General features: G+C 43.3%; 1 protein-coding gene across 7 annotated transcripts; it reads right to left on the minus strand.

Annotated features, from left to right (window-relative positions):
* Window positions 1–1,868: 1,868 nt before the first annotated feature.
* LOC124036608 (cytoskeleton-associated protein 2-like) lies at window positions 1,869–27,038 on the minus strand. Of its 7 annotated transcripts, none has more exons than XR_006838932.1 (9): window positions 26,853–27,038; window positions 26,276–26,342; window positions 23,035–23,095; window positions 21,168–22,705; window positions 20,535–20,733; window positions 15,452–15,551; window positions 9,268–9,423; window positions 8,855–8,915; window positions 2,428–2,505 (listed from the first exon to the last, which is right to left on the minus strand). XR_006838932.1 is itself a non-coding variant. In XM_046351405.1 (8 exons), the coding sequence occupies exons 1-8, from the start codon at window positions 26,920–26,922 to the stop codon at window positions 2,402–2,404; spliced, it is 2,256 nt and encodes a 751-aa protein (XP_046207361.1). In that variant the 5' UTR covers window positions 26,923–27,038; the 3' UTR covers window positions 1,869–2,401. The 7 variants fall into 7 exon arrangements, 5 of the variants coding, with proteins under 5 accessions (XP_046207361.1, XP_046207362.1, XP_046207359.1 ...); XR_006838933.1 differs by lacking the exon at window positions 2,428–2,505 and adding an exon at window positions 7,957–8,576; XM_046351405.1 differs by lacking the exon at window positions 15,452–15,551 and having other exon boundaries at window positions 1,869–2,505.
* Between the last annotated feature and the right edge of the window lie 725 nt (window positions 27,039–27,763).

The raw sequence follows: 27,763 nt of genomic DNA on the forward strand, positions 1-27,763 counted from the left end.
GCAAACTTCAGATGGGCCTGGACATGTACTGGCTTAAGCAGGGGGACACGTCTGGCACTGCAGGATTTGAGTCCCTGGCGGCATAGTGTGTTACTGATGGTAGGCTTTGTTACTTTGGTCCCAGCTCTCTGCAGGTCATTCACTAGGTGGTTCTGGGATTTTTGCTCACCGTTCTTGTGATCATTTTGACCCCACGGGGTGAGATCTTGCGTGGAGCCCCAGATCGAGGGAGATTATCAGTGGTCTTGTATGTCTTTCATTTCCTAATAATTGCTCCCACAGTTGATTTCTTCAAACCAAGCTGCTTACCTATTGCAGATTCAGTCTTCCCAGCCTGGTGCAGGTCTACAATTTGGTTTCTGGTGTCCTTTGACAGCTCTTTGGTCTTGGCCATAGTGGAGTTTGGAGTGTGACTGTTTGAGGTTGTGGACAGGTGTCTTTTATACTGATAACAAGTTCAAACAGGTGCCATTAATACAGGTAACGAGTGGAGGACAGAGGAGCCTCTTAAAGAAGACGTTACAGGTCTGTGAGAGCCTGAAATCTTGCTTGTTTGTAGGTGACCAAATACTGATTTTCCACCATAATTTGCAAATAAATTCATTAAAAATCCTACAATGTGATTTTCTGGATTTTTTTCCTCATTTTGTCTGTCATACTTGAAGTGTACCTATGATGAATTACAGGCCTCTCTCATCTTTTTAAGTGGGAGAACTTGCACAATTGGTGGCTGACTGAGTACTTTTTTGCCCCACTGTATGTGGGCCTATTCCACAATATTCAATAGGCTACATCTGTCGGTACAAACTTTGATTGAGAAATTGACATCATTAAAAAAATCCAAATTGCACTACACCACTGCATCTACTGAATGTTTAAATCACAAACTTTCTTCCTAAAGGCCTCGGAAATGAAACTTCATTTCTGAAGACGTCCGAGATCATAGAGCTAAATGGAGAGTGAGCATGTTGTTTCCTCAGGTGAAATGAAAGAAGTTTTGATTCTATAATTTCTTAATATCGTCAATCAAAATATCCTGTGATGTAAAGCCTGCTTACATTTCGAGGACTTTCAGATGTGAGATAGTTTCTTTTATCATCTCGGCTCGTCATATTGTTAAGTCACAATGAACTTAATCTATTATTTCCCCACCTCCTTTAAAAGTAGAACACTATTTAGGAAATAGGGGGCCATTTTGGATTCAGACTTGGGTCTTTGTTGTTATGGATATCCCAGAACCGAACAAGGAACAGAATTCCCAGTGATGCAACATCTTTGGAAACATGTCAAGTATTTCTCAAGATGATATTTGACAGGCACTACCGCGCTTTAGCTCTTAATCTTTGAATTGCACTTCCTGATTTTACACACACGGTATCGGTTTACAGGCCTCGCCATTTCTGACAACAGAAAAAAAGAATACACAAAAATAGACCACAGATTGTCACACAATGACACCTCATTCATGTTTGAAGAAGTTGTGGTAGTCAGTGATCGATGTGTCTGCATAGCGTGTTCGTAAGTGTAATATTATTTTAAAATCTGAATGGCTTTAGCCCATGTCACATACCATGTATGATACAACTCATGACATCATTCCGCATCAATTGGTCAAGCAGGTTCCTATTCATAGGGTGTAATTCAAACATTAGGGGGGTTCATAGTCACAGTGTATCATTAAAACATGCTAAAATGAAAAGTAAAGGCTTTTGATGAGACAACTGAACAGAAAGCAGGACCGAAAAAGCAAACGTCAGTTAAATATCAACCAGAAATTGACGTTGATTTTACGCTACGTAACTTTAAAAGTAAAGAATACACACTTTCGATCGTAGTCATTTGAGAAGAAATCAGGACTAAATCAAACGTAAAACCAGAAAAATAATCAGGTTTATTAACATTCTTCATCTTCAAAACACGCTAAGACAGTAATTATAAAACAATATGTACACATTATTATTTACATTAAAGCGTACCAGAGAAAACAGAGGACTTACGTTTTTATAACCTGGCCCCAGATTGATTTGTGCTAACAGGTTAATTACTTGTCATATCAAACATTAGCAGGACAAGGGGTTTACATAAAAGCACAAACAGACCGGGGACCAGACTACATGTTTCAGCCAATTCATAAACAAGTCACTCCATCGGCTCACCCCATAAAGACAATAATGATCACGATTGCTTTACCGCGATTACTGACGGTGTTCTGAGGTACAAAAATAAGCGACCAGAGACTCAATGCGCATACTGAACCCAAACCATGTACACTTTGGTGTGGGGTCAGGTTGGGGGTGGACTGGACTGGACTGGACTGGACACGTGTTGTGTCCCCAATGGCACCCCATTCCCAGAGGGCACTTGTCAAAAGTAGCACACTATATAGGGAAGAGGGTACCATTTAGGACACATAATAGCAATCTCTACAGACCCAGATAGATAGAAAACTAAAACAATCCACGGTTGATCTGCTTTCTGAAGGGAGACAGGAGGATCTGTAAAGACCTGAAATGAAAAGAATAGAGTATTTTCTGGTGGAGTGTGTGAAGGTAAGTCTTCTTGAGAGTGACTGACTATACGGTTTGATTTAAAGTCCACAACAGATGAGAGTACTGGCTGGCTAAACTCTAAAAGGGTTCTGTAGGTTTGATTTTTATTTGACCTTTATTTAACCAGGCAAGTCAGTTAAGAACAAATTCTTATTTTCAATGACGGCCTGTGGGTTAACTGCCTTGTTCAGGTGCAGAACGACAGATTTGTACTTTGTCAGCTCGGGGGGTTACTAGTCCAACGCTCTAACCACTAGGCTACCCTGCCACCCCGTGGAAGGGTTCTACCCAGAACAATAACTAGTTATACTACAGAGGGTAAAAGGTTTGTCCCTTTTTTTCTAAGGGGTGAATCCTAACTTAAAACTATAATTTTTAGTTGCTACATATAGTTTGACTTTAAATTCAGAAAGTATTCAGACCCTTACTTTCTTCATTAGGTTACAGCTTTATTCTAAAATTGATCAAATATTTTTTTCTCCTCAATCTACACCCAATACCCCACAATGACAAAGCAAAAACAGGTTTTTCAAAATGTTTGCAAATGTATTAAAAATTAAAAACAGAAATAAGTATTCAGACACTTTGCTATGATAATTGAAATTGAGCTCATTTGCATACTGTTTCCACTGATCATCATTGAGATGATTCTACGCCTTGGGAGTCCACCTGTGGGAAATTCAATTGATTGGGCATGATTTGGAAATGCATACACCTGTCTATATAAGGTCCCACAGTTGACAGTGTATGTCAGAGCAAAAACCAAGCCATGAGGTCAAAGGAATTGTCCGAAGAGCTCAGAGACAGGATTGTGTCGAGGCACAGATCTGGGGAAGGGTAACAAAAAATGTCTGCAACATTGAAGGTCCCCAAGAACACAGTGGCCTCCATCATTCTTAAATGAATTTTTTTTGGAACCACCAAGACTCTTCATAGAGCTGGCCGTCCGGCCAAACTGACCAATCAGGGGAGAAGGGTCTTGGTTAAGAAGATGACCAAGTACCCGATGGTCACTCTGACAGAGCTCCAGAGTTCCTCTGTGGAGATGGGAAAACATTACAGAAGGACAACCATCTCTGCAGTACTCTACCAATCAGGCCTTTATGGTAGAGTGGCCAGACAGAAACCACTCTTCAGTAAAAAGGCACATGACAGCTCGCTTGGAGTTTGACAAAAGACAAGATTTTCTGGTCTGATGAAACCAAGATTGAACTGAATGCCAAGTTTCACATCTGGATGAAACCTGGCACCATCTCTACGGTGAAGCATGGTGGTGGCAGCATTATGCTGTGGGGATGTTTTTCAGCACCAGGGACTGGGAGACTAGTCAGGATCAAGGCAAAGCTAAAATGGAGCAAAGTACAGAGAGATCCTTGATGAAAACCTGCTCTAGAGCGCTCAGGACCTCAGACTGGGGCGAAGGTTCACCTTCCACCAGGACAACAACCCAAGCTCACAGCCAAGAAAACGCAGGAGTTGCTTCGGGACAAGTCTTTGAATGTCCTTGAGTGGCCCAGCCAGAGTCCAAACTTGAACCCAAACAAACATATCTGGAGAAACCTGAAAATAGCTGTGCAGCGACGCTCCCCATCAAACCTGACAGAGCTTGAGAGGATCTGCAGAGAAGAACAGGAGAAACTCCCCAAATAAAGGTGTGCCGAGCTTGTAGCGTCATACCCAAGAAGACTCAAGCCTGTAATCACTGCCAAAGGTGCTTCGACAAAATACAGAGTAAAGGGTCTGATTTCATTATGGGGTATTGTGAGTAGATTGACGAGGAAAAAATACAATTTAATCAATCAATACTTTACGAATGCACTGTATGGCGGCTGAATTTAAAATGACCTTTACATTTCTATGGTGCAATCTGTAAAGCCTCTGGAGAGGTACTGTCCTGTAGGTCCACTCCAACCCTGTTACTGGAGAGGTACTGTCCTGTAGGTTTCCACTCCAACCCTGTTACTGGAGAGCTACTGTCCTGTAGGTTTCCACTCAACCCTGTCCTGTAGGTTTCCACTCCAACCCTGTTCCTGGAGAGGTACTGTCCTGTAGGTCCACTCCAACCCTGTTACTGGAGAGGTACTGTCCTGTAGGTTTCCACTCCAACCCTGTTCCTGGAGAGGTACTGTCCTGTAGGTTCACTCCAACCCTGTTACTGGGGAGCTACTGTCCTGTAGGTTTCCACTCCAACCCTGTTCCTGTAGGTTTCCACTCCAACCCTGTTCCTAGAGAGCTACTGTCCTGTAGGTTTCCACTCCAACCCTGTTACTGGAGAGCTACTGTCCTGTAGGTTCACTCCAACCCTGTTCCTAGAGAGCTACCCTCCTGTAGCTTTCCACTCCAACCCTGTTCCTGGAGAGCTACTGTCAGACCAAATCCTATCCTTCTACAATTCTCCACAAGTGTGCACTTGCGTATTCTCTTGCATGGATTTAGCACATGGTGGAAACTCCCTTTTGCCAATGTTTACATCAATCCTATGCTTTTACATCCACGAGTGTGCAAAACAAAATAAGAATTATCTTAAATCATGCATTGATGTCACAGGGAAACATATATTTGAAGTCATTTTTAATATTCCCTGTGTCTGTCTAGACCAATCAGAGTCACATTTGCTCTGAACAAGGCGTACAGTTCAACATAACTTTTGAACCCTGAATCATTCCAATTTATTTTTAAAAAAGAAAAAAAAGAGATTTTTATTTATTTTTTTCTCCACAGAATTCATCCACATCATTTGGATTCATAACTACACCACATCCCAACTATTAAAAATGAAAAATAATGTTGTAGAAAAAAAGTGCTTGATCATTCCCCTTCAGGAGAGTCCAGGCCAGTTCTGGTTCCATGATCAATGTGAACACTTGTTTTAAAGGAGTTGAGGGTTGGCCCATACCAGTCCAGCACAAAGATATTACTTCACAGAATATATCCCTTTGGTGACTGTGTCCTTTTTGTGGAACCTGCAGTGGTACTGTGCTTTGTTTTGTATGTAAAACATTTAATATCAAATTGAGAGGAAAGATTAATTGATTATTTGGTATAACAATGCTGTTAATTTGGACAACTACTATAGACTTGGTAAAATGATAATGTCACAGTGTTATTTAATAGATTGATACATGGGCAAATGTGCAGGACAGGTCTGGGAAATATAAGATATGATTTAGGACTGATGAGATGGGTCTAGAAGACCCAAAGCGTAAAACGGATTCACTGTGCACTGGACTGGCTGTCAACCACCGCGTTCAACTGCTACATTTAAAAAGAATCTCATCGTGATAATGACAATATTCTCAATGAAAATGCTAGATTATAAAACACAGACAAAATTTACAATGCGAAAAAAAACCGGAAAAAAAATCTCAAAAATATACAACTTGAATTTTATGCAAAATAAATAGTCAATTATAAACACACATATATATATATATATATCTGTCAGGACAGGAGGCATTTTTCTAATTAGGTTACTGTTCCGATTGTCACTTGGTCACACAGACAGAAACAAACCTTTCAGTTTTTCCACCACAAAATCTTAGACCGGGACCTCTCACCCCAGTCCCCATTCCCCAGTCCCCAGTCCATCTGAAAGCAAGAAAGGGCTCAGTCCCCGTTATAGTAATGTACCCTACACATGTCACATTCACCATCATCATCATCATCATCATCACATTGATTGTCTTACAACACACACTGGTGGTCCATCCCTGATGAATCCATTGGCATCTTTGGGGGAAAAGGAGAAGGCCCGAGCTAAAACACTATCTGTCTTACACCTTCCCCATAAAAGCCTGAGGAAACTCATAAAGACCACTAATCTACTATACACCTTGACATGAATATCCAAAAATACAAACCAAGACACTTTCCCCCCTCTCTCACCACAAATGGAATTAAATAAATAGCATTTTCTTTTTCAATATAGTAATATTACATATTTATAACATATATTAGTTTCCTCTTTGACATGCTTTGTTCTGATTGGTCTTTAGCTGTATAGTTGCCGTTAGTTAATGGTTGGGGGGTTACGACACATGCGGTTGTTGTTGGTGCTTCTATCTGTTTGTTTGAGTCTCCCTGAGTGGTGTGGCTTTACAGTGGAGACAGAGCAGACCAGGAAACAGCAAGGCGGAGGACACACACACACACACACACACACACACACACACACACACACACACACACACACACACACACACACACACACACACACACACACACACACACACACACACACACACACACCTCTCCCTGTAGGCATCTGTACCTAGCTACGACCTGTCTATATCTGAAACGGTGATGATCTTTTTATATAAAAGTGAGAAGAAAAACAACAGTTAATCGATATAAAAGGGTCATCAGGGACCTCTCTCAGTCCTATTGAGCCCAACGCCACGACCAAGTCACATCCTCTCTATGCTCCATCTCGCTCTGCTCCCTCATACCTCTGCCCCTTCCTCCACATGGTCCTAGTCCTTCTCTCAAACAGCACAGCTTCTGACATCTCTGTCGTCTTCTTTGATCTCTGTCCCTAACTCTGTTACAGTGTGTACGTACACACACACACACACACACACACACACACACACACACACACACACACACACACACACACACACACACACACACACACACACACACACACACACACACACACACACACACACACACACACACACACACACACACACACACACACTTTGCAGAAACACACAGACATTGCAGTCAGACAGACCAATAATGACATCGTGCCATGCTGGAAGAGGGGGTACAGTGGGGATAGCTGACTCTGCTAGAAGAGGAGGTACAGTGGGGGATAGATGACTTCGCCTGGCTCGTTGCGAACTGTGTGACCGAATTTCATTTCCCAGAATTGTACATAATTAGGACATAACATCGAAGGTTGTGCAATGTAACAGCAATATTTAGACGTAGGGTTGCCACCCGTTCGATAAAATGAAGAATAAACGTTTTGTTTTCGAAATGATAGTTTCCAGATTTTACCATATTAATGACCAAAGGCTCGTATTTCTGTGTTTATTATATTATAATTAAGTCTAGATTTGATAGAGCAGTCAGGCTGAGCGGTGGTAGACAGCAGCATGCTCATAAGCATTCATTCAAACAACACTTTACTGCGTTTGCAAGCAGCTCTTAGCAATGCTTGAGGCACAGCGCTGTTTATGACTTCAAGCCTATCAACTCCCGAGATTAGGCTGGCAATACTATAGTGCCTATAAGAACATCCAATATGAAATACAAATTGTAGAGAGAAATAGTCAACGCGTCATAATTCCTATAATAACTACAAACTAAAACTACTTAACTGGGAATATTGAAGAATTGGGAATATTGAACCACCAGCTTTCATATGTTATGAGCAAGAAATTTAAAAAAGAAAAAAAGGGAAAAAAAGAAAAAAACAGCCCCAAAGCATGATGTTTCCACCCCCATGCTTCACAGTAGGTATGGTGTTCTTTGGATGCAACATTCTTTGTCCTCTTGGTCGACCTCTACTCCTGACACGAATAATAACAACGACGACATCCATACTTAACCCCTCTCAATGATATTATTCACTAGTAACACGAGTCAGAAACCTGCTCTCTTGTGAAATCAAACGTCTCGGTGCTTTCAGCAGATGTTCAGTAATTATGAACCGCAGCTATTTACTGCATGTCTGGACACTTTCCCCCCCATTATTACTTTTCCCCCATAAATCCATGACGACAACATGATTAACATACGATAAGACTACTGGAACTGACTCAACACATGGAACAGCAAGGCAATAGCTATAATACATTCTTTTAGGATTTGAGCCTCGGTTGGATTCCTTCCACAAATCTTGACAGTGGAAAGAATATTTAGTTCATATTTTCTATAACAGCAAATACAGCAGCAACCTGATTTGAACATTTTCAAGATGTGTGACCCTGGTACGGCCAACAGAAAGAGAAAGCCATGGACAGAGCAGTGTGTCTTCCTAGAGGTACGTGCTGGTTTTGGCAGGAACAAAGTATCCTAAACAAGTGTAAACACTGCCACATTAGTGAGACAGACCTTGTAGGGGCATGAAGTTTAGATGGGGAATCAAATGCAGACTGGTTCAAATTTCTATCTCAATTTGTCTTTCCTCACTTCCTTCTCAACCATATTGGAGAAGGTCCAAGGTCCCTCCCCTCTGACCTTCTCCAATACCTTTTGAGAAAGTGGCAAGGAGATAGGATGTGAGGAATCGAGATTAATCGAGACAGAGACACTTATTGGGGATGTTGCTGCCTTTCTAGTTTCCTCATTACCTTTTGTCTCTTCCTTCTTTTTCAGCATCTCAAACACAACAGTCCGCAGCTCGTCTACTGGCTGAAAGAGAGGAAATAGATGCCAAACCATCATATTGCTAGTTTAAATTAAATAGATACCAAAGTAGGCAGCTCTAAATTTAGTTTAGAGAATTCTTCAAAGGTCTAATCAAACACACACACACACAGAGCTAGAGAGAGAGGATTGATGTTGCTAGACTAAGATTCCCCATGGTGGGGAAGGAGAGAGAATGATAAAAGAAAAACAGAGCAGAGGGATGAGAGAGTAATTTTCACCTGTAGGAAGACTAGGCCTGCCTCCTCTAACAGGGGCAGCAGATAGAGAGGCATGGGGTATAGAGATGGAGAGGTATAGAGAGAGCGAGGGGTGAGGTAAAGGGAGTATGCTATACCTCTAACACCACTCGTACAGCCTCTTCAAACAGCGGCAGCACCTCCAGGTTGCCCTGGCGCTCCATCAGACGGGCCTGGCAGATCCAGTACTTGGAAAACTTCTCGGCCATGGGCACAGTGGACAGCATCTCCTGCACCTGGGAGGACTGGCAGCCCTATAGGGGGTGGGGGAAACAGTCAGAAACACAGAAAGTCAGACACCGGAGCAGTCAGTCAGACACAGGAGCAGTCAGTCAGACACAGGAGCAGTCAGAAACATAGATGGCGTCGATAGAGGGCAGCCGTGCTTCTAGCCCCTTGGCCACTCTACTTGCCTAATAATGTAGGAAATAATACAAAGTAAATACCGCAAATGTTGTGTTATTACATACAGCCCGGGAAGAACGTTTGGATATCAGAGCGGCGGTAACTCACCATATATCTTATGTCCATATTCTTTATCCCCTTACACTTGTGTGTATAAGACAGTTTTAGAATTGTTAGTTAGATTACTTGTTGGTTATTACTGCATTGTCGGAACTAGAAGCACAAGCATTGCGCTACCCTCGCATCAACATCTGCTAACCATGTGTATGTGACTAATCAAATTTGAGGAGTACAACTTCCCAAATCTTATCCTTTGTTCAAAACCCCCCCAGGCAATTGAACTGATTCCAAAGGCTGATTCAAAACATTACCAGTGGAGAAGACGTACTCTAAGTAAACTTCTAGTCCCACTCAGGGGGCGTGCATACCACCCACAACTTCAGAGTATATTACGAAATGTTCAGTGTCTGGATAATAAAGTTGACGAGCTCAGGGTGAGGATTTCCTTCCAGAGAGACATCAGGGATTGCATCATACCGTGGATAGATGGGAGCAGTCGCGCGAGCCACCGCATTTAACCATGGCAAGGTGACTGGGAATATGGCCGAATACAAACAGTGGAATTATTCCCACTGTGATAAAACAGGCTAAACATCAGTATAGACAAAGCAGAGTCAGACACAGAAAAAGTCAGACACATTTAAGTCTGTTTACCCAAATCTTTAAGGCTGTTAACAAATTACACAAATATTAGGTGAGCTATTATCAGTAGCCTACAGCTAATGATGGCCTAATGTGCTATTCAGTAAAGGGGGGCCGTCAGGCAGACCAGGCTGGAAAGATGAGGGGTCAACCAACTCTTCTGTTTGGTCTCGAGGTTTACGGTGTGTGTTGGAAAAGATCAAACAACAGAAAGTAGTGAGGTTACGTCCAAATTATCTTGGCTTCCTCCCAAAGTATGCAAGTGTTCCCTTTCACTGACTTGAAAGGAAATTAATGGCTTCACAAATTTGGAAATAACCGCACACCTCCGGCGAAAGGAGATATCGTGACGCACACCTCCTTTCCAGGACAACCACAGGTCATGTTACTAGACTGGAAAACAGAGCAGAGACAACCATAGTCAGTTTACAATACCATGGGAACTTTTTGAATGGTCTTCAAGCAACAAAAAAAAAAAACACAAAATGGCTAGTCACTTTCCCATCGCATTACTGTAAACAACTTAATGGCTTCAAAATTGCTACGGGAAACTATTTGTTATTGCTTCCATGTGAACTTGAGGAAGTTCTATTCATGCCAGGGCTGGGAATTTCCAGGTACCTAACAATACTATACTTATCCCAATTATATTACATGTTCCAAACATATTGCTCACCATATGTCTGCTGCAAAGGGACAAGAGAGCCATGAGAAAACGACTTTTGATAAGTCATGGAAAGAAGTGCTGAAAAGAAAATGGGCTCACTATTTAAAAAGATAATGGAGAACAAGCTATGAAGGAAACATTTTGGTGAAGGTACAGCCAACTAGCGCAAAAAACATATTGAAATATATAACCAAATTGATCATTTATGGATCATGTTCCCCCTCACTAATCTTGCTACGAGAAATTAAAATCGCACACCTCACACACAAAATTCCTCCATGGCAAAAAAACCAAGGAGAAGTCCATCAGGTGACGTTAGTAGCCCTAGGTTATGTAAAATCTGCAAAATAATAAACAGCCCTTTTTCAGGACCCTGTCTTTCAAAGATAATTAGTATAAATCCAAATAGCTTCACAGATCTTCATTGTTTATTTTATTTTTTATTTAACTAGGCAAGTCAGTTAAGAACAAATTCTTATTTTCAATGACAGCCTAGGAACAGTGGGTTAACTGCCTGTTCAGGGGCAGAATGACAGATTTGTACCTTGTCAGCTCAGGGATTTGAACTTGCAACCTTCCGGTTACTAGTCCAACGCTCTAACCACTAGGCTACCATGCCTACTTGTTAATGCACTAATAGCTTACAGACGGTAGTCAATTAAGGTCACAGTTATGAAAATGTAGGACACTAAAGAGGCCTTTCTACTGACTCTGAAAAACACCTAAAGAAAGATGCCCAGGGTCCTTACTCATCTGCGTGAACGTGCCTTAGGCATGCTGCAAGGAGGCATGAGGACCGCAGATGTGGCCAGGGCAATAAATTGAACTTCTACTTTTAAAAATCCACCTCTCTAAAAACAAGTCTCTCACCGTTGCCGCCTGCTATAGACCACCCTCTGCCCCCAGCTGTGCTTTGGACACCATATGTGAACAGATTAGAGGTCGACCGATTAATCGGAATGGCCGATTAATTCGGCCCGATTTCAAGTCTTCATAACAATTGGAAATCTGTATTTTTGGGCGCCGATATCCGATTTTAAGATTTTTTTTTATACCTTTTATTTAACTAGGCAAGTCAGTTAAGAACAGATTCTCATTTTCAATGACTGCCTAGGAACTGTGGGTTCACTGCCTTGTTCAGGGGCAGAACGACAGATTTTCACCATGTCAGCTCAGGGGTTCCAATCTTGCAACCGCAGTTATCTAGTCCAACGCTCTAACCATTGCACTCCACGAGTAGCCTGCCTGTTACGCGAATGTAGTAGAAGCCAAGGTAAATTGCTAGCTAACATTAAACTTATCTTATAAAAAACAATCAATCATAATCACTAGTTAAAACTACTTATCCAGTTTAGCAGGCAATATTAACCAGGTGAAATTGTGTCATTTCTCTTGCGTTCATTGCACGCAGAGTCAGGGTATATGCAACAGTTTGGGCTGCCTGGCTCATTGTGAACTAATTTGCCAGAATTTTACGTAATTATGACATACATAACATTGAAGGTTGTGCAATGTAACAAGAATATTTAGACTTAGGGATGCCACCCGTTAGGTAAAATACGGAACGGTTCCGTATTTCACTGAAATAATAAACGTTTTGTTTTTGAAATTATAGTTTCCGGACCATATGAATGACCAAAGGCTCGTATTCCTGTGTGTTATTATGTTATAATTAAGTCCATGATTTGATAGAGCAGTCTGACTGAGCGATGGTAGGCAGCAGCAGGCTTGTAAGCATTCATTCAAACAGCACTTTTGTGTGTTTTGCCAGCAGCTCTTCGCAAGCACAGTGCTGTTTATGACTTCAAGCCTATCAGCCTAATGGCTGGTGTAACCGACGTGAAATGGCTAGCTAGTTAGCGGGGTGCGCGCTAATATCGTTTCAAACGTCACTCGCTTTTAGATTTGGAGTAGTTATTCCCCTTGTGCTGCAGGGCCACGGCTTTTGTGGAGCGATGGGTAACGATGCTTCAAGTGTGGCTGTTGTCTTTGTGTTCCTGGTTCGAGCCCAGGGAGGTGCGAGGCGAGGGAAGGAAGCTATACCAGCGTACACCTCATTTGGCCGCCTTTCGTTCCAGTACTCTGCTGCCTGTGACTGGAACGAACTGCAAAAATCGCTGAAGTTGGAGACTTTTATCTCCCTCACCAACTTCAAACATCAGCTATCCGATCAGCTAACCGACCGCTGCAGCTGTACATAGTCTATTGGTAAATAGCCCACCCATTTTCACCTACCTCATCCCCATACTGTTTTTATACTGTTTTTTTTTTTTTTTTTTTTACTTTTCTGCTCTTTTGCACACCAATATCTCTACCTGTACATGACCATCTGATCATTTATCACTCCAGTGTTAATCTGCAAAATTGTATTATTCGCCTACCTCCTCATGCCTTTTGCACACATTGTATATAGACTGCCTTTTTTTTTTCCTACTGTGTTATTGACTTGTTAATTGTTTACTCCATGTGTAACTCTGTGTTGTCTGTTCACACTGCTATGCTTTATTTTGGCCAGGTCGCAGTTGCAAATGAGAACTTGTTCTCAACTAGCCTACCTGGTTAAATAAAGGTGAAAAATAAAAATAAAAATACAATTACACTGGCAATACTAAAGTGTCTATAAGAACATCCAATATTGAAGACGGATGTTGTGACGACCATCCCACTCTGTCTGCCTTATTCTCTCTTTGTTGTTTCCTTATTAGGATGCCGTTGGGCGGAGTTGGGAGGGTCGTCAGCTACATGGGAAACACCTGGGCCCGGTGTCTCCCAGGATAAATACACCACTTCCCCATTCATGGAGGAGACGCTCTCCATGCAGACACCTTTATAGATTTTGTGTTTCTTGGTGGTTTTTGAGTTGTTTGCTTTAGCATCTTTTCAACACCCTGCATTATCACATTCATGCAAGCAAAACACTCACTTACACTACTGATTACACACACCATTGTTTATTTTTCTTAGTTGCTTTCGTTAATAAATATATATTTTGTTACGCCTTATCTCCACGTTGTCTCCCTTTTGTTAACGGGCTTTGAGCCGGTTCGTGACAATGTGAAAAGGAACCACCAGCTTTCATATGTTCTCATGTTCTGAGCAAAGAACTTAAACGTTAGCTTTCTTACATGGCACATATTGCACTTTTACTTCTCCAACACTTTGTTTTTGCATTATTTAAACCAAATTTAACATGTTTATTTATTTGTGGCTAAATTTATTTTATTGATGTGTTATATTAAGTTAAAATAAGTGTTCATTCAGTATTGATGTAATTGTCATTATTACAGATAAATACATTTGAAAAATAAAAAAATTGTTCGATTAATCGGTATCAGCTTTTTTTTTTGGGTCCTCCAATAATCGGTATAAAAATTTTAAAAACATAAATCGGTCGACCTCTACTACAGAGCTATATCTATCCCACCCTGCCTTTCTAAGGTCTTCGAAAGCCAATTTAACAAACAGATTACCGAACATTTCGAATACCACTGCACCTTCTCCACTATGCAATCTGGTTTCAGAGCTGGTCATGGGTGCACCTCAGCCACGCTCAAGGTCCTAAATGATATCTTAACCGCCATCGATAAGAAACATTACTATGCAGCCGTATTCATTGACCTGGCCAAGGCTTTCGACTCTGTCAATCACCACATCCTCATCGGCAGACTCGATAGCCTTGGTTTCTCAAATGATTTCCTTGCCTGGTTCATCAACTACTTCTCTGATAGAGTTCAGTGTGTCAAATCGGAGGGCCTGTTTTCGTCCAGTCTCTCTGGGGGTGCCACAGGGTTCAATTCTTGGACCGACTCTTCTCTGTATTCATCAATGATGTCGCTCTTGCTGCTGGTGAGTCTCTGATCCACCTCTATGCAGATGACACCATTCTGTATACTTCTGGCCCTTCTTTGGACACTGTTAACAACCCTCCAGACGAGCTTCAATGCCATACAACTCGACTTCCGTGGCCTCCAATTGCTCTTAAATACAAGTAAAACTAAATGCATGCTCTTCAACCGATCGCTGCCTGCACCTGCCCGCCCGTCCAACATCACTACTCTGGACGGTTCGGACTTAGAATATGTGGACAACTACAAATACCTAGGTGTCTGGTTAGACTGTAAACTCTCCTTCCAGACTCACATCAAACACCTCCAATCCAAAGTTAAATCTAGAATTGGCTTCCTATTTCGCAGCAAAGCATCCTTCACTCATGCTGCCAAATATACCCTTGTAAAACTAACCATCCTACCAATCCTCGACTTTGGCGATGTCATTTACAAAATAGCCTCCAGCACTCTATTCAACAAATTGGATGCAGGTTATCACAGTGCCATCCGTTTTGTCACCAAAGCCCCATATACTACCCACCACTGCGACCTGTAAGCTCTCGTTGGCTGGCCCTCACTTCATACTCGTCACCAAACCCACTGGCTCCAGGTCATCTACAAGACCCTGCTAGGTCAAGTCCCCCCTTATCTCAGCTTGCTGGTCACCATAGCAGCACCCACCTGTAGCACGCGCTCGCTCCAGCAGGTATATCTCTCTGGTCACCCCCAGAACCAACTCTTCCTCTGGCTGCCTCTCCTTCCAGTTCTCTGCTGCCAATGACTGGAAAGAAGTACAAAAATCTCTGAAACTGGAAACACTTCTCCCTCACCAGCTCACAGATTAATGCACCTGTACATAGCCCATCTATAATTTATCCCCAATAGCTACCTCTTTCCCTACTGTATTTATTTATTTTGCACCCCATTATTTCTCTCTCTACTTTGCACATTCTTCCACTGCAAATCTACCATTCCAGTGTTTTACTTGCTATATTTTATTTACTTTGCCACCATGGCCTTTTTTCCCCTTACTTCCCTTATCTCACATTGTATATAGACATATTTTTCTACTGTATTATTGACTGTATGTTTGTTTTACTCCACTGTGTTGTTGTATGTGTCGAACTGCTTTGCTTTGTCTTGGCCCGGACGCAATTGTAAATGAGAACTTGTTCTCAACTTGCCTACCTGGTTAAATAAAGCTGAAATAATAATAATATATATTTTTTTATGTCCGCACTGTGACGCCTAAGACAGCGCTACAGGGAGACAGTGGCTGACCACGTAACAACACCTGCACAGGATTGGTACATCCGAACACCACACCTGCGGGACAGCTACAGAATGGCATCAACAACTACTTTAGTTACACCAGGAATGCACAATGCCTCCATCAGTGCTCAGACTGTCTGCAATAGGCTGAGAGAGGCTGGACTGAGGGCTTGTAGGCCTGTTGTAAGACAGGTCCTCACCAGACATCATCGGCAACAACGTCGCTGGACCGGACAGACTGGCAAAAAGTGCTCTTCACTGACGAGTTTTGTCTCACCAGGGTTGATGGTTGGATTTGCGTTTATCGTCGAAGGAATGAGCGTTACACCGAGGCCTGTACTCTGGAGCGGGATCGATTGGGAGGTGGAGGGTCCGTCATGGTCTGGGGCGGTGTGTCACAGCATCATCGGACTGAGCTTGTTGTCATTGCAGGCAATCTCAACGCTGTGTGTTACAGGGAAGACATCATCCTCCCTCATGTGGTACCCTTCCTGCAGGTTCATCCTGACATGACCCTCCAGCATGACAATGCCACCAGACATACTGCTCGTTCTGTGTGTGATTTCCTGCAAGACAGGAATGTCTGTTCTACCATGGCCAGCAAAGAGCCAGGATCTCAATCCCATTGAGCATGTCTGGGACCTGTTGGATTGGAGGGTGAGGGCTAGGGCCATTCCTCCCAGAAATGTCCGGGAACTTGCAGGTGCCTTGGTGGAAGAGTGGGGTAACATCTCACAGCAAGAACTGGCAAATCTGGTGCAGTCCATGAGGAGATGCACTGCAGTACTTAATGCAGCTGGTGGCCACACCAGATACTGACTGTTACTTTTGATTTTGACCCCCCCTTTGTGCAGGGTCACATTAATCCATTTGTTAGTCACATGTCTGTGGAACTTGTTCAGTTTATGTCTCAGATGTTGAATCTTGTTATGTTCATACAAATATTTACACACATCAAGTTTCCTGAAAATAAACGCAGTTGACAGTGAGAGGACGTTTCTTCTTTTGCTGAGTTTATATAGAAATATAGGCCTAAGTAAGTTACTGTTTGAAGACTTAACAGGACGCGTTCTTAGGCCTACAGCTCGAAGGGGTGGTTATACAAGGCTGCTATACAAAGCCTACTAATGATAACGACATTACTTATTAATATTTACATGTTAAGTTTCCTGAAAATAAACGCAGTTGACAATGAGAGGATGTTTCTTTTTTTGTTGAGTTTACGTACATGTCTTACACAACCTGGAAGAGTTGCACCACAAATGAATAGCACCTGCGGAACAATATACCTGTTCCGTCAAGTGTCTTGCTCTCGTAGTGAAGGCAGAGGCTGTGTTCCAAATGTCACCCTATGCCCTACATCAGTGGTTCTCTACTAACCACACCCGACTCACTGAATCACCAAGGTGAGCCATTTGGCGACAGCAAAATTGCGAAACATCTGTGGGTCCCTAAGGAAAGGGTAGAGAACCACCGCACTAAGTAGTGCACTACTTTTGACCAAAGCCCTGTCTGTTTTACTAGGCCATTATTCCCTGAATAATAGAAACTACATCATCTGACCTGACCATGTGTTGGACTAATGGCGACACACAAAGCACACAACACACAAAGCAACTGGCCAAGCAACCTCGAACCACATTGTGTAAGAAGGGCTGCGTCTACATTCAGCTGCTGTGCTGGTCTCTTCCACTGAAATGCACCACCCCATCGGTCCCAGAGGAATGTCACAGAAGGGATCCAGTAACAGTCACTCATCCAGAGCGACTTACAGTAGTGAGGGCATATATTATTGTACTGGTACCCCGTGGGAATTGAACCAACAACCGTTGCAAGTGCAATGTTTTACCAACTGAGACACACGGGACGTGGTCTAGACTGGACGTTAGACAGGCAGAACAGTAACTGGAAAAGCAGTGGAAACTAGAGGTCGACAAATTATAATTTTTAAAAGCCGATGCCGATTATTGGAGTACCATAAAAGCCGATACCGATTAAATCGGCAGATTTTTTTTACATTTGTAATAATGACAATAACAACAATACTGAATTAACACTTATTTTAACTTAATATAATACATCAATAAAATCAATTTAGCCTCAAGTAAATAATGAAACATGTTCAATTTGGTTTAAATAATGCAAAAACAAAAGTGTTGGAGAAGAAAGTAATATGTGCCATGTAAGAAAGCTAAAGTTTCAGTTCCTTGCTCAGAACATGAGAACATATGAAAGCTGGTGGTTCCTTTTAACATGAGTCTTCAATATTCCCAGTTAAGAAGTTTTAGGTTGTAGTTATTATAGGAATTATAGGACCATTTCCCTCTATACCATTTGTATTTCATTAACCTTTGACTATTGGATGTTCTTATGGGCACTTTAGTATTGCCAGTGTAACAGTATAGCTTCCATCCCTCTCCTCCCTGGGCTCGAACCAGCAACACAACGACAATTAGGGCGTGCTAACTGGCCAACCATTTCACTTCGGTTACACGAGCCTCATCTTGAGAGTTGATAGGCTTGAAGTCATAAACAGCGCAATGCTTGACGCACAACGAAGAGCTGCTGGCAAAACGCATGAAAGTGCTGTTTGAATGAATGTTTACGCGCCTGCTTCTGCCTACCACCGCTCAGTCAGATACTTAGAAATTTGTATGCTTGTATCCTCAGTCAGATTATATGCAACGCAGGACACGCTAGATAATATCTAGTAATATCATCAACCATGTGTAGTTAACTAGTGATTATGATCGATTGTTTTTTATAAGATAAGTTTAATGCTAGCTAGCAACTTACCTTGGCTTACTGCATTCGCATAACAGGCAGCCTCCTTGTGGAGTGCAATGAGAGAGAGGCAGGTCGTTATTGTGTTGGACTAGTTAAGGTTGCAAGATTGGATCCCCCGAGCTGACATGGTGAAAATCTGTCATTCTGCCCCTGAACAAGGCAGTTAACCCACTGTTCCTAGGCCGTCATTGAAAATAAGAATGTGTTCTTAACTGACTGGCCTAGTTAAATAAAAAACAAATGAGCAAAATCGGCGCCCATAAATACAGATTTCCGATTGTAATGAAAAGTTGAAATAGGCCCTAATTAATCGGCCATTCCAATTAATCGGTCGACCTCTAGTGGAAACACACTGGTTGCTGGTATGAGAAAGCTAACAGAATTTCTACAGGGTTCATATAGACAGTGGCAAGTCAAATTCAAGGACAAAAATTATACAAAAAATGCAATAGTTCCTACTTGCCACCAGATGGCATTTCCCCATGAAGAAATGAACCTAGTATTCATCACTCCCTTACAAGTTCTACTCAACAACATGTACATGAGGGGTAAAGTCAGTACTGATGATTTTGTCATTTGAGTAGTGATGATGAGAGTTTAGGGATATTACCTATTCACATTCTTCTGTAGCTCAGTTGGTAGAGCATGGCGCTTGTAACGCCAGGGTAGTGGGTTCGATCCCCGGGACCACCCATACGTAGAATGTATGCACACATGACTGTAAGTCGCTTTGGATAAAAGCGTCTGCTAAATGGCATATATTATATTATTATTATACATTACTACACAATTCTATTTAATTACTATTTTTAATGGGAATTTGGTAATCTACTACTTAATAGCTACGAAAAAGTGTCTTGCTGACGACTGGCAGCTTTAGTGTTGCCGGTCGGGAGAATGTGCGGGTGGGCTGAGTGAGGTGGGCTGAGTGTTGCCGGTCGGGAGAATGTGCGGGTGGGCTGAGTGAGGTGGGCTGAGTGTTGCCGGTCGGGTGAATGTGAGGGTGGGCTTAGTGTTGCTGGTCAGGAGAATGTGCGGGTGGGCTGAGTGAGGGGGGCTGAGTGAGGTGGGGCTGAGTCAGGGGGCTGAGTGAGGTGGGGCTGAGTGAGGTGGGGCTGAGTGAGGGGGGCTGAGTGAGGGGGCTGAGTGAGGGGGGCTGAGTGAGGTGGGGCTGAGTGAGGTGGGGCTGAGTGAGGTGGGGCTGAGTGAGGGGGCTGAGTCAGGGGGCTGAGTGAGGTGGGGCTGAGTGAGGTGGGGCTGAGTGAGGGGGGCTGAGTGAGGTGGGGCTGAGTGAGGGGGGCTGAGTCAGGGGGGCTGAGTGAGGGGGGCTGAGTGAGGGGGGCTGAGTGAGGGAAAACGCGATGTGAACAGCCACAACGCCAACAGAGCAACAATCAACCCCCCCAGTTGTTATTGATTTATTTTACCTTTATTTAACCAGGCAAGTCAGTTAAGAACAAATTCTTATTTTTCAATGACGGCCTAGGAACAGTGGGTTAACTGCCTGTTCAGGGGCAGAAGGACAGATTTGTACCTTGTCAGCTCGGGATTTGAAGCTCGGGATTTGAGTGACTTGCGGTTACCCCAAGTCACTCAACCAGCCTGAAGACGGCTCCAGGCAGATCACAATTGACAGTTGATTAGTCATACATTTTCAACTCCTGTCAATTCATGTAATCTAACCCAACCCATTCCTCTACCACACCTCATTCAGCAGTTTGATGCAGTCAGCCAGGCACCGGTCCACAGCTTCAACCAGAGACCTGGCCTCAACTTCCTCCTCCATACCGTCCCAGTAAGCCTGAGGAATGGCCAAGGTGCGCCGCACCCGAGGAGGCCTCACCGGCATGGGGGGACGCTTGTAGGAGATGCCCCTGTTCTCACGCCATTCCTGGAGCTTCTGCCTGAAGACACACACAGAGTGGAATATAAGGTTGTTCAGTAAAATGTTGGGGTAAAGTCAGATGTTTGTAGTCCAATTCAACCACAATATTAAATGAGGTGCTGGGTGGAAAGAATATGGTGGTATAATGGAAAAGACCCAGCACATTCACATGCTACGATACCAACACACATACCTTTTACTGAAGTGAAATGACAATGTTATCTTGGTGTTATTTTGTTATTTCAACAAACAAAATCACAGTAGTTATGTGCACTGTGTAATTCAAGGCCTTATAAAAAAATAATAAAAAATTCAACCAGTCTAGAGTTTAATATTTTAAGACTTCAAGTTGTTCTGTATAAGATTGTCTGCTAAAATCACAAAAATTGAAATTTACCTTATTCTACCTCCTAGTACTTATCTAATTGACAATAAAAAAATTAAAAAACTGACATTCTCTCTTCCTGGGCAGCTGTCATCTTCCTGCGACCCTCGGTCTTGGGCACGACCCTGGCCTGGTCTCTGGGTGTCTTAAGGCCAACACCAGCCTCCCACCCCACCTCCTCCTGGCCATGGCTGGACTTTTTGGCAGAGCGAGGCACCGTCTGGGGGATCCACACACCACTTGCTGTGCTGCTGTGAGGCCTAGGCCAACACGCCGGAGATGTTGATGAGGGCGATAGAGCATTGGGTTCATTCTTGGTGTCGGTGTCTGCCGACCCGCTCTCCATGTCTCGGTTTTCCTCGGCGCTGCTTTTCTGTCCCATCGCAGCCACAGCTGCATGCATGGCCCTACTCAGAGCCGTGTTCTGCCATTGGCTTCCTGTTATCCCGGTGGAGGCTCGAGAGGCAGCCTTCCATATCCGAGTGCTGGCTCCTGCTCCTCTAGCCTCGGCCCTGTGCTGTGATCCAGCCCTCTGAATATCACCTGGCTTCGAAGCTGCAGTCTTGTGCCCAGGACCAGCAGGGCCTTGGATGATGGGTTTAGGTCCAGTGACAGGTTGTTTCTGCCCTGCTGGTTTACTGGATCTCTCTGGGAGTGGTTTGGAATCAGTCCTGCTCACAGCTTGGCTCCTCCTTTGCCCATTGTCCGCAGCCAAGGCAGTTGTCCTCTGGTTAGTCTCACTCACGCCAGTGAAGGGATTTGTTCTCCTCTGAGTAGTAACTGGTGGCTTTTGGGTCACAGCTGGGACTGGGCTGGTGCTTGGGCATGCTCTGTTCAAGACCAGGGGGGTGAAGGAGACTGATGCTGGAGCAGGGACGGTGGTGCTTCTAGGCTGCATCTGGACAGACACAAGACTTGTCTTGGTTTTAACCAATGTGCTCGGACTCATTCTGGCACTACCGGTGTTGGGCCGCGTGCCGGCTGTGTTGGGCCGCGTCCCGGCTGTGTTGGGCCGCGTGCCGGCTGTGTTGGGCCGCGTGCCGGCTGTGTTGGGCCGCGTGCCGGCTGTGTTGGGCCGCGTGCCGGCTGTGTTGGGCCGCGTGCCGGCTGTGTTGGGCCGCGTGCCGGCTGTGTTGGGCCGCGTGCCGACTGTGTGGAGAGTGTTAGCGGGTTTCCCAGTAATATTTGACTTTGGTCTGGTTGTGTTGGCTGAATGTGTTCTACCAGCGCTTGCCAGGGGTATGGCTGAGCTAGGGCGTGTGTTGCCGACTTTAACTGTTGGATTAGGCTGGGGTCTGGGTTGGTTGGTGGTGCCTGGGCATCTTTTGGTAGGGACAGTGGATTGTGATCTGGCTGGAGCCGTCTTCAGGCTGGTTGAGTGACTTGGGGCAACCGCAGAAGGCTTTGTAATGCCTTTGAGCACGTTGAGACGTGCGGTACTCGATGTTGCAGAGAGGAGACCGTTGGCGGAGCTCTGTTTGTTGGTGGTACTGCAGAAGGTGCCTGTGGTTTGGGAAACGGCGTTGGCCATCAGAGGTTGAACCTTCACCACTCTCTTTTTCATCTTGAGAGCATTTGGACCCCGGTTCTCTTTTCCCGGGTCCAGCTGTAATTACAAAACAATATCAGTTGATATAGTTCGTAACTATTTCCTGCTTAAAGACACCTCAACGTGTCAGTTAAAAAGTATTTTAGATGTCACTTAACAGATGCAGTAGTGAGTACACACTTCTTAATTTAAAAATGTCCATACTGGTCCCTCGTTGGAATCAAAACCACAAACCTGACATTGCAAGCGCCGTGTCCAATCAAATGAGCCACACGGTACCTACTATAATTGAAGCCTCACTATATAATTGATAGTGAGCAAACTGCCAGGTTTGCTTTGCGAGAGATGGTGTCAAGGAGAGGAAAGTGATTGGCTACAATACTTACATCATCCTTCACGGTAGACATGGTGATCTGCTTTGCTTTAACGGCATCTCGAAGATAAGGTCTGAAATCAGTCAAGTGTGATGGGACATTATTTACAAAAGACTATGGATAAAACATATTGCAACTAGTTAATACTAGGTCTTTCACTTGCTGCAATACAATACCAAGTCTAGAAAAACAGGGCAATTCAAGAGGGAGCACCAAAATGAATGTGAAAACGTCATTCTCGTTGCCTGATGTCATTATAAATTACATATAATTCATAGAATTTATTTATCAAGCCCTTTTTTTCTCCTTTTACATCAGCCGATGTCCCAAAGTGCCAATAATCATTAGATTATAATATTGTAGAGAACAACGTTAACATACTAGTACTTGACAGTGTTGATGAAATAAGAACGTTCATTTGCTGTGACCGTTACTAGTTTAAACGGCGCCTCTCTTGGTTGTATCCCTTTCATTTAAGGGGTTGTGAGATGGTATCATTTGGAGATGATTCACCTCCAGATCCTTGGCTTTCATCATTTCAGTAAAGCAGAAGCCAAGGGATTCGTAAAAACAGAGGTTACAAATGAGTGGCAAGAGTTGTGGATCAGGTAGAGTAAGGGAAGACACCTGTATAAGATCCAGGAAAAGGTGGGGACTGGGACACACAAGGCTGAGACTGGGACACACAAGGCTGAGACTGGGACACACAAGGTTGAGACTGGGACACACAAGGCTCAACAGTACGTTGAAAGTGGTGGGGAAACATGATCATCGTCACACCTCTCAGATGGAGACAGTTGAACATGTTCTCTTTCAGTGCCAGAAATACATGAGACAAAGGGAGCGGTTGTTATTAGATTTGAGGAATAATGAGTGTTGAATAGCCTGGATTAAGTGAAATCTTCAGGGGATGAAGTATTTAATTATGTATTTTGTTTCCTTAGGTGGAGAAGATTATTGGGTAGGATTTAGACCTTCACTGTCTCTGATCCACACCCCAGTCCAGTTGGTGGCATTAATGCAGTTTAAAGTTGGTTACCAACCGCCATGTAAAATTCACAGAATAATAATAATAATATACAATGCAAACAAGAACCGATTGTCTTTGCGGAGGATGGATATTGCAATTCAGTCCGTTAGGGTTAATAATTTATTTACAAAGCTATTCCGTTTTCTATTCAGCAGATTTAATTTTGAAAAATGCCATGTTTTCACTCACGAACCTGCAGCCACTAGATGTTTTTTTTCTTTCTTTTTCACCTTTATTTAACCAGGTAGGCTAGTTGAGAACACCTTTATTTAACCAGGTAGGCTAGTTGAGAACACCTTTATTTAACCAGGTAGGCTAGTTGAGAACACCTTTATTTAACCAGGTAGGCTAGTTGAGAACACCTTTATTTAACCAGGTAGGCTAGTTGAGAACACCTTTATTTAACCAAGTAGGCTAGTTGAGAACACCTTTATTTAACCAGGTAGGCTAGTTGAGAACACCTTTATTTAACCAGGTAGGCTAGTTGAGAACACCTTTATTTAACCAGGTAGGCTAGTTGAGAACAAGTTCTCATTTGCAACTGCGACCTGGCCAAGATAAAGCATAGCAGTGTGAACAGACAACACAGAGTTACACATGGAGTAAACAATTAACAAGTCAATAACACAGTAGAAAAAAGGTAGGCGAATAATTACAATTTTGCAGATTAACACTGGAGTGATGATAAATGATCAGATGGCCATGTACAGGTAGAGATATTGGTGTGCAAAAGAGCAGAAAGGTAAATAAATAAAAACAGTATGAGGATGAGGTAGGTGAAAATGGATGGGCTATTTACCAATAGACTATGTACAGCTGCAGCGATCGGTTAGCTGCTCAGATAGCAGATGTTTGAAGTTGGTGAGGGAGATAAAAGTCTCCAACTTCAGCGATTTTTGCAATTGTTCCAGTCACAGGCAGCAGAGTACTGGAACGAAAGGCGGCCAAATGAGGTGTTGGCTTTAGGGATGATCAGTGAGATACACCTGCTGGAGCGCGTGCTACGGATGGGTGTTGCCATCGTGACCAGTGAACTGTGATAAGGCGGAGCTTTACCTAGCATGGACTTGTAGATGACCTGGAGCCAGTGGGTCTGGCAACGAATATGTAGCGAGGGCCAGCCGACTAGAGCATACAAGTCGCAGTGGTGGGTGGTATAAGGTGCTTTCGTGAAAAAACGGATGGCACTGTGATAAACTGCATCCAGTTTGGTGAGTAGAATGTTGGAAGCAATTTCGTAGATGACATCGCCAAAGTCGAGGATCGGTTGGATAGTCAGTTTTACTAGGGTAAGTTTGGCGGCGTGAAGGAGGCTTTGTGGTCCTTCTGTAGCTCAGTTGGTAGAGCATGGCGCTTGTAATGCCAGGGTAGTGGGTTCGATCCCCGGGACCACCCATACGTAGAATGTATGCACACATGACTGTAAGTCGCTTTGGATAAAAGCGTCTGCTAAATGGCATATATTATTATTATTATTGTTGCAGAATAGAAAGCAGACTCTTGATTCGATTTTCGATTGGAGATGTTTGATATGAGTCTGGAAGGAGTTTACAGTCTAGCCAGACACCTAGGTACTTATAGATGTCCACATATTCAAGGTCGGAACCATCTAGGGTGGTGATGCAAGTCGGGCATGCGGGTGCAGGCAGCGATCGGTTGAAAAGCATGCATTTGGTTTTACTAGCGTTTAAGAGCAGTTGGAGGCCACGGAAGGAGTGTTGTATGGCATTGAAGCTCGTTTGGAGGTTAGATAGCACAGTGTCCAAGGACGGGCCGGAAGTATATAGAATGGTGTCGTCTGCGTAGAGGTGGATCAGGGAGTCGCCCGCAGCAAGAGCAACATCATTGATATATACAGAGAAAAGAGTCGGCCCGAGAATTGAACCCTGTGGCACCCCCAGAGACTGCCAGAGGACCGGACAGCATGCCCTCCGATTTGACACACTGAACTCTGTCTGCATAGTTTGTCAGTTCGTAGTTAGCAGCTGCCGCAGAGCAATGACCAGATTTGGATCATAACAATTCCATTAACGCTAAATTCTCAGAGTAAATCTTCGGCAACTTTTAAACCATATATGGTAGACATGGGGTTTGGACTATTGTTTGTTTGACTGATTTTGTATAAACATATAGACATTTGTATAAACCTTGAATGAATGAATCATCTTATATAGGCTATATAATGGCCAAGAAGATAGCCGTCAAGCCATGATGATATCTTACTTTGGGTTTGGTGGCTTCAGTCTTCCTTTTGCTGCTAAGTACTCTATCAACTGCTGCTTGCGCAATTCTGTGAAAGACAAGAAGCAACTTTAAAACAAACCCTAAATTTACTCCTCCACTATTTGGTCAATGGTGGTAAAGATAGCTAGCTAATTAACATTACCACTATTTGGTCAATGGTGGCAAAGATAGCTAGCTAGTTAACATTACCATTAAATTAGCCGGCCAAAGTCAGACAGCTAGCCCTAGCTGCAACATTGTTGTTCTAACAGGTGATGGTTCTAGCTAGTTACGCTAACGTTACTCGTTTAGGGAGTCAATAAGACAGCCCAATGTCCCAAAAGACTATAAGTTTCCTCTGAACTAAGCTAACGTTAGTGTGTACCCAAGCCTATATCTAGTTTTTCCACTGCAACTTGACCGAATGATAAATAAAAAACGTATTGTTTACATTGTATTATGACTAACGACAACTATAGTTAGTAAGCTGAAGAAGACTGCTAACAAGCTAGCAGGCATTGTTAGCAAGCAAATAATAGAGCTTGCGGAATATTAGTTAATGTTAGCTACACCATACCTTTTCTGTTAAGTTGGGCAACAATTTCTTCCGCGTCCATTGCTATTTGTAATCTAGTCACTTGAGACATGTTATTTTAGTGTAGCTAGCTAAATTTTTCGCTATTTTAGTGGAACACAAGTTATGGTTTGCTAGCGAGCTAACATAAACAAACCGACTTCATCTATTTCGTGGTCTGTTTTGAAATTGCCGGGGCAACGCAACTCTTCTCCCATTGGCTCGTTCAAATATTTGAAAAAGAAAAACCACGCCCAATCAGACAGCTACTCCAATGCTTCTTTTAATTCTGTAGGTTTTATATGGATGGTAACATTGAAAGTGGTGGGGAACATCTGACTGGGAGGTGTGATCATTGTCAGGAGGAGATGATGGAACATGTGGAACATGTGCCAGAAATATGAGACAAAGGGAGCGATTGTTATTAGATTTGAGGAGTAGTGGGGTTGAAGAGCCAGGATTAAGTGCATTTTGGGGGAAATCTTTAGGTGATGTAGTTTTTAATTATGTTTTTAGTTTAGTTAGGGAGACGAGATTATTGGGTAGGATTTCAAATCATCCCCTGAAGATTTCCCCAGCAGTTCACTTAATCCAGGCTATTCAACCTCATTACTCCTCAAATCTAATAGCAATCGCTCCCTTTGTCTCATGTATTTCTGGCACTGAAAGAGAACATGTTCAACTGTCTCCATCTGAGAGGTGTGACTGTGATGATCATGTTTCCCCACCACTTTCAACTTACTATTGAGCCTTGTGTGTCCCAGTCTCAGCCTTGTGTGTCCCAGTCTCAGTGTGTCCCAGTCCCCACCTTTTCCTGGATCTTATACAGGTGTCTTCCCTTACTCTTCCTGATCCACAACTCTTGCCACTCATTTGTAACCTCTGTTCTTACTAATCCCTTGGCTTCTGCTTTA

Source organism: Oncorhynchus gorbuscha, linkage group LG05 (assembly GCF_021184085.1).
Source record: "Oncorhynchus gorbuscha isolate QuinsamMale2020 ecotype Even-year linkage group LG05, OgorEven_v1.0, whole genome shotgun sequence".
NCBI classification, from domain to species: Eukaryota; Metazoa; Chordata; class Actinopteri; order Salmoniformes; family Salmonidae; genus Oncorhynchus; species Oncorhynchus gorbuscha.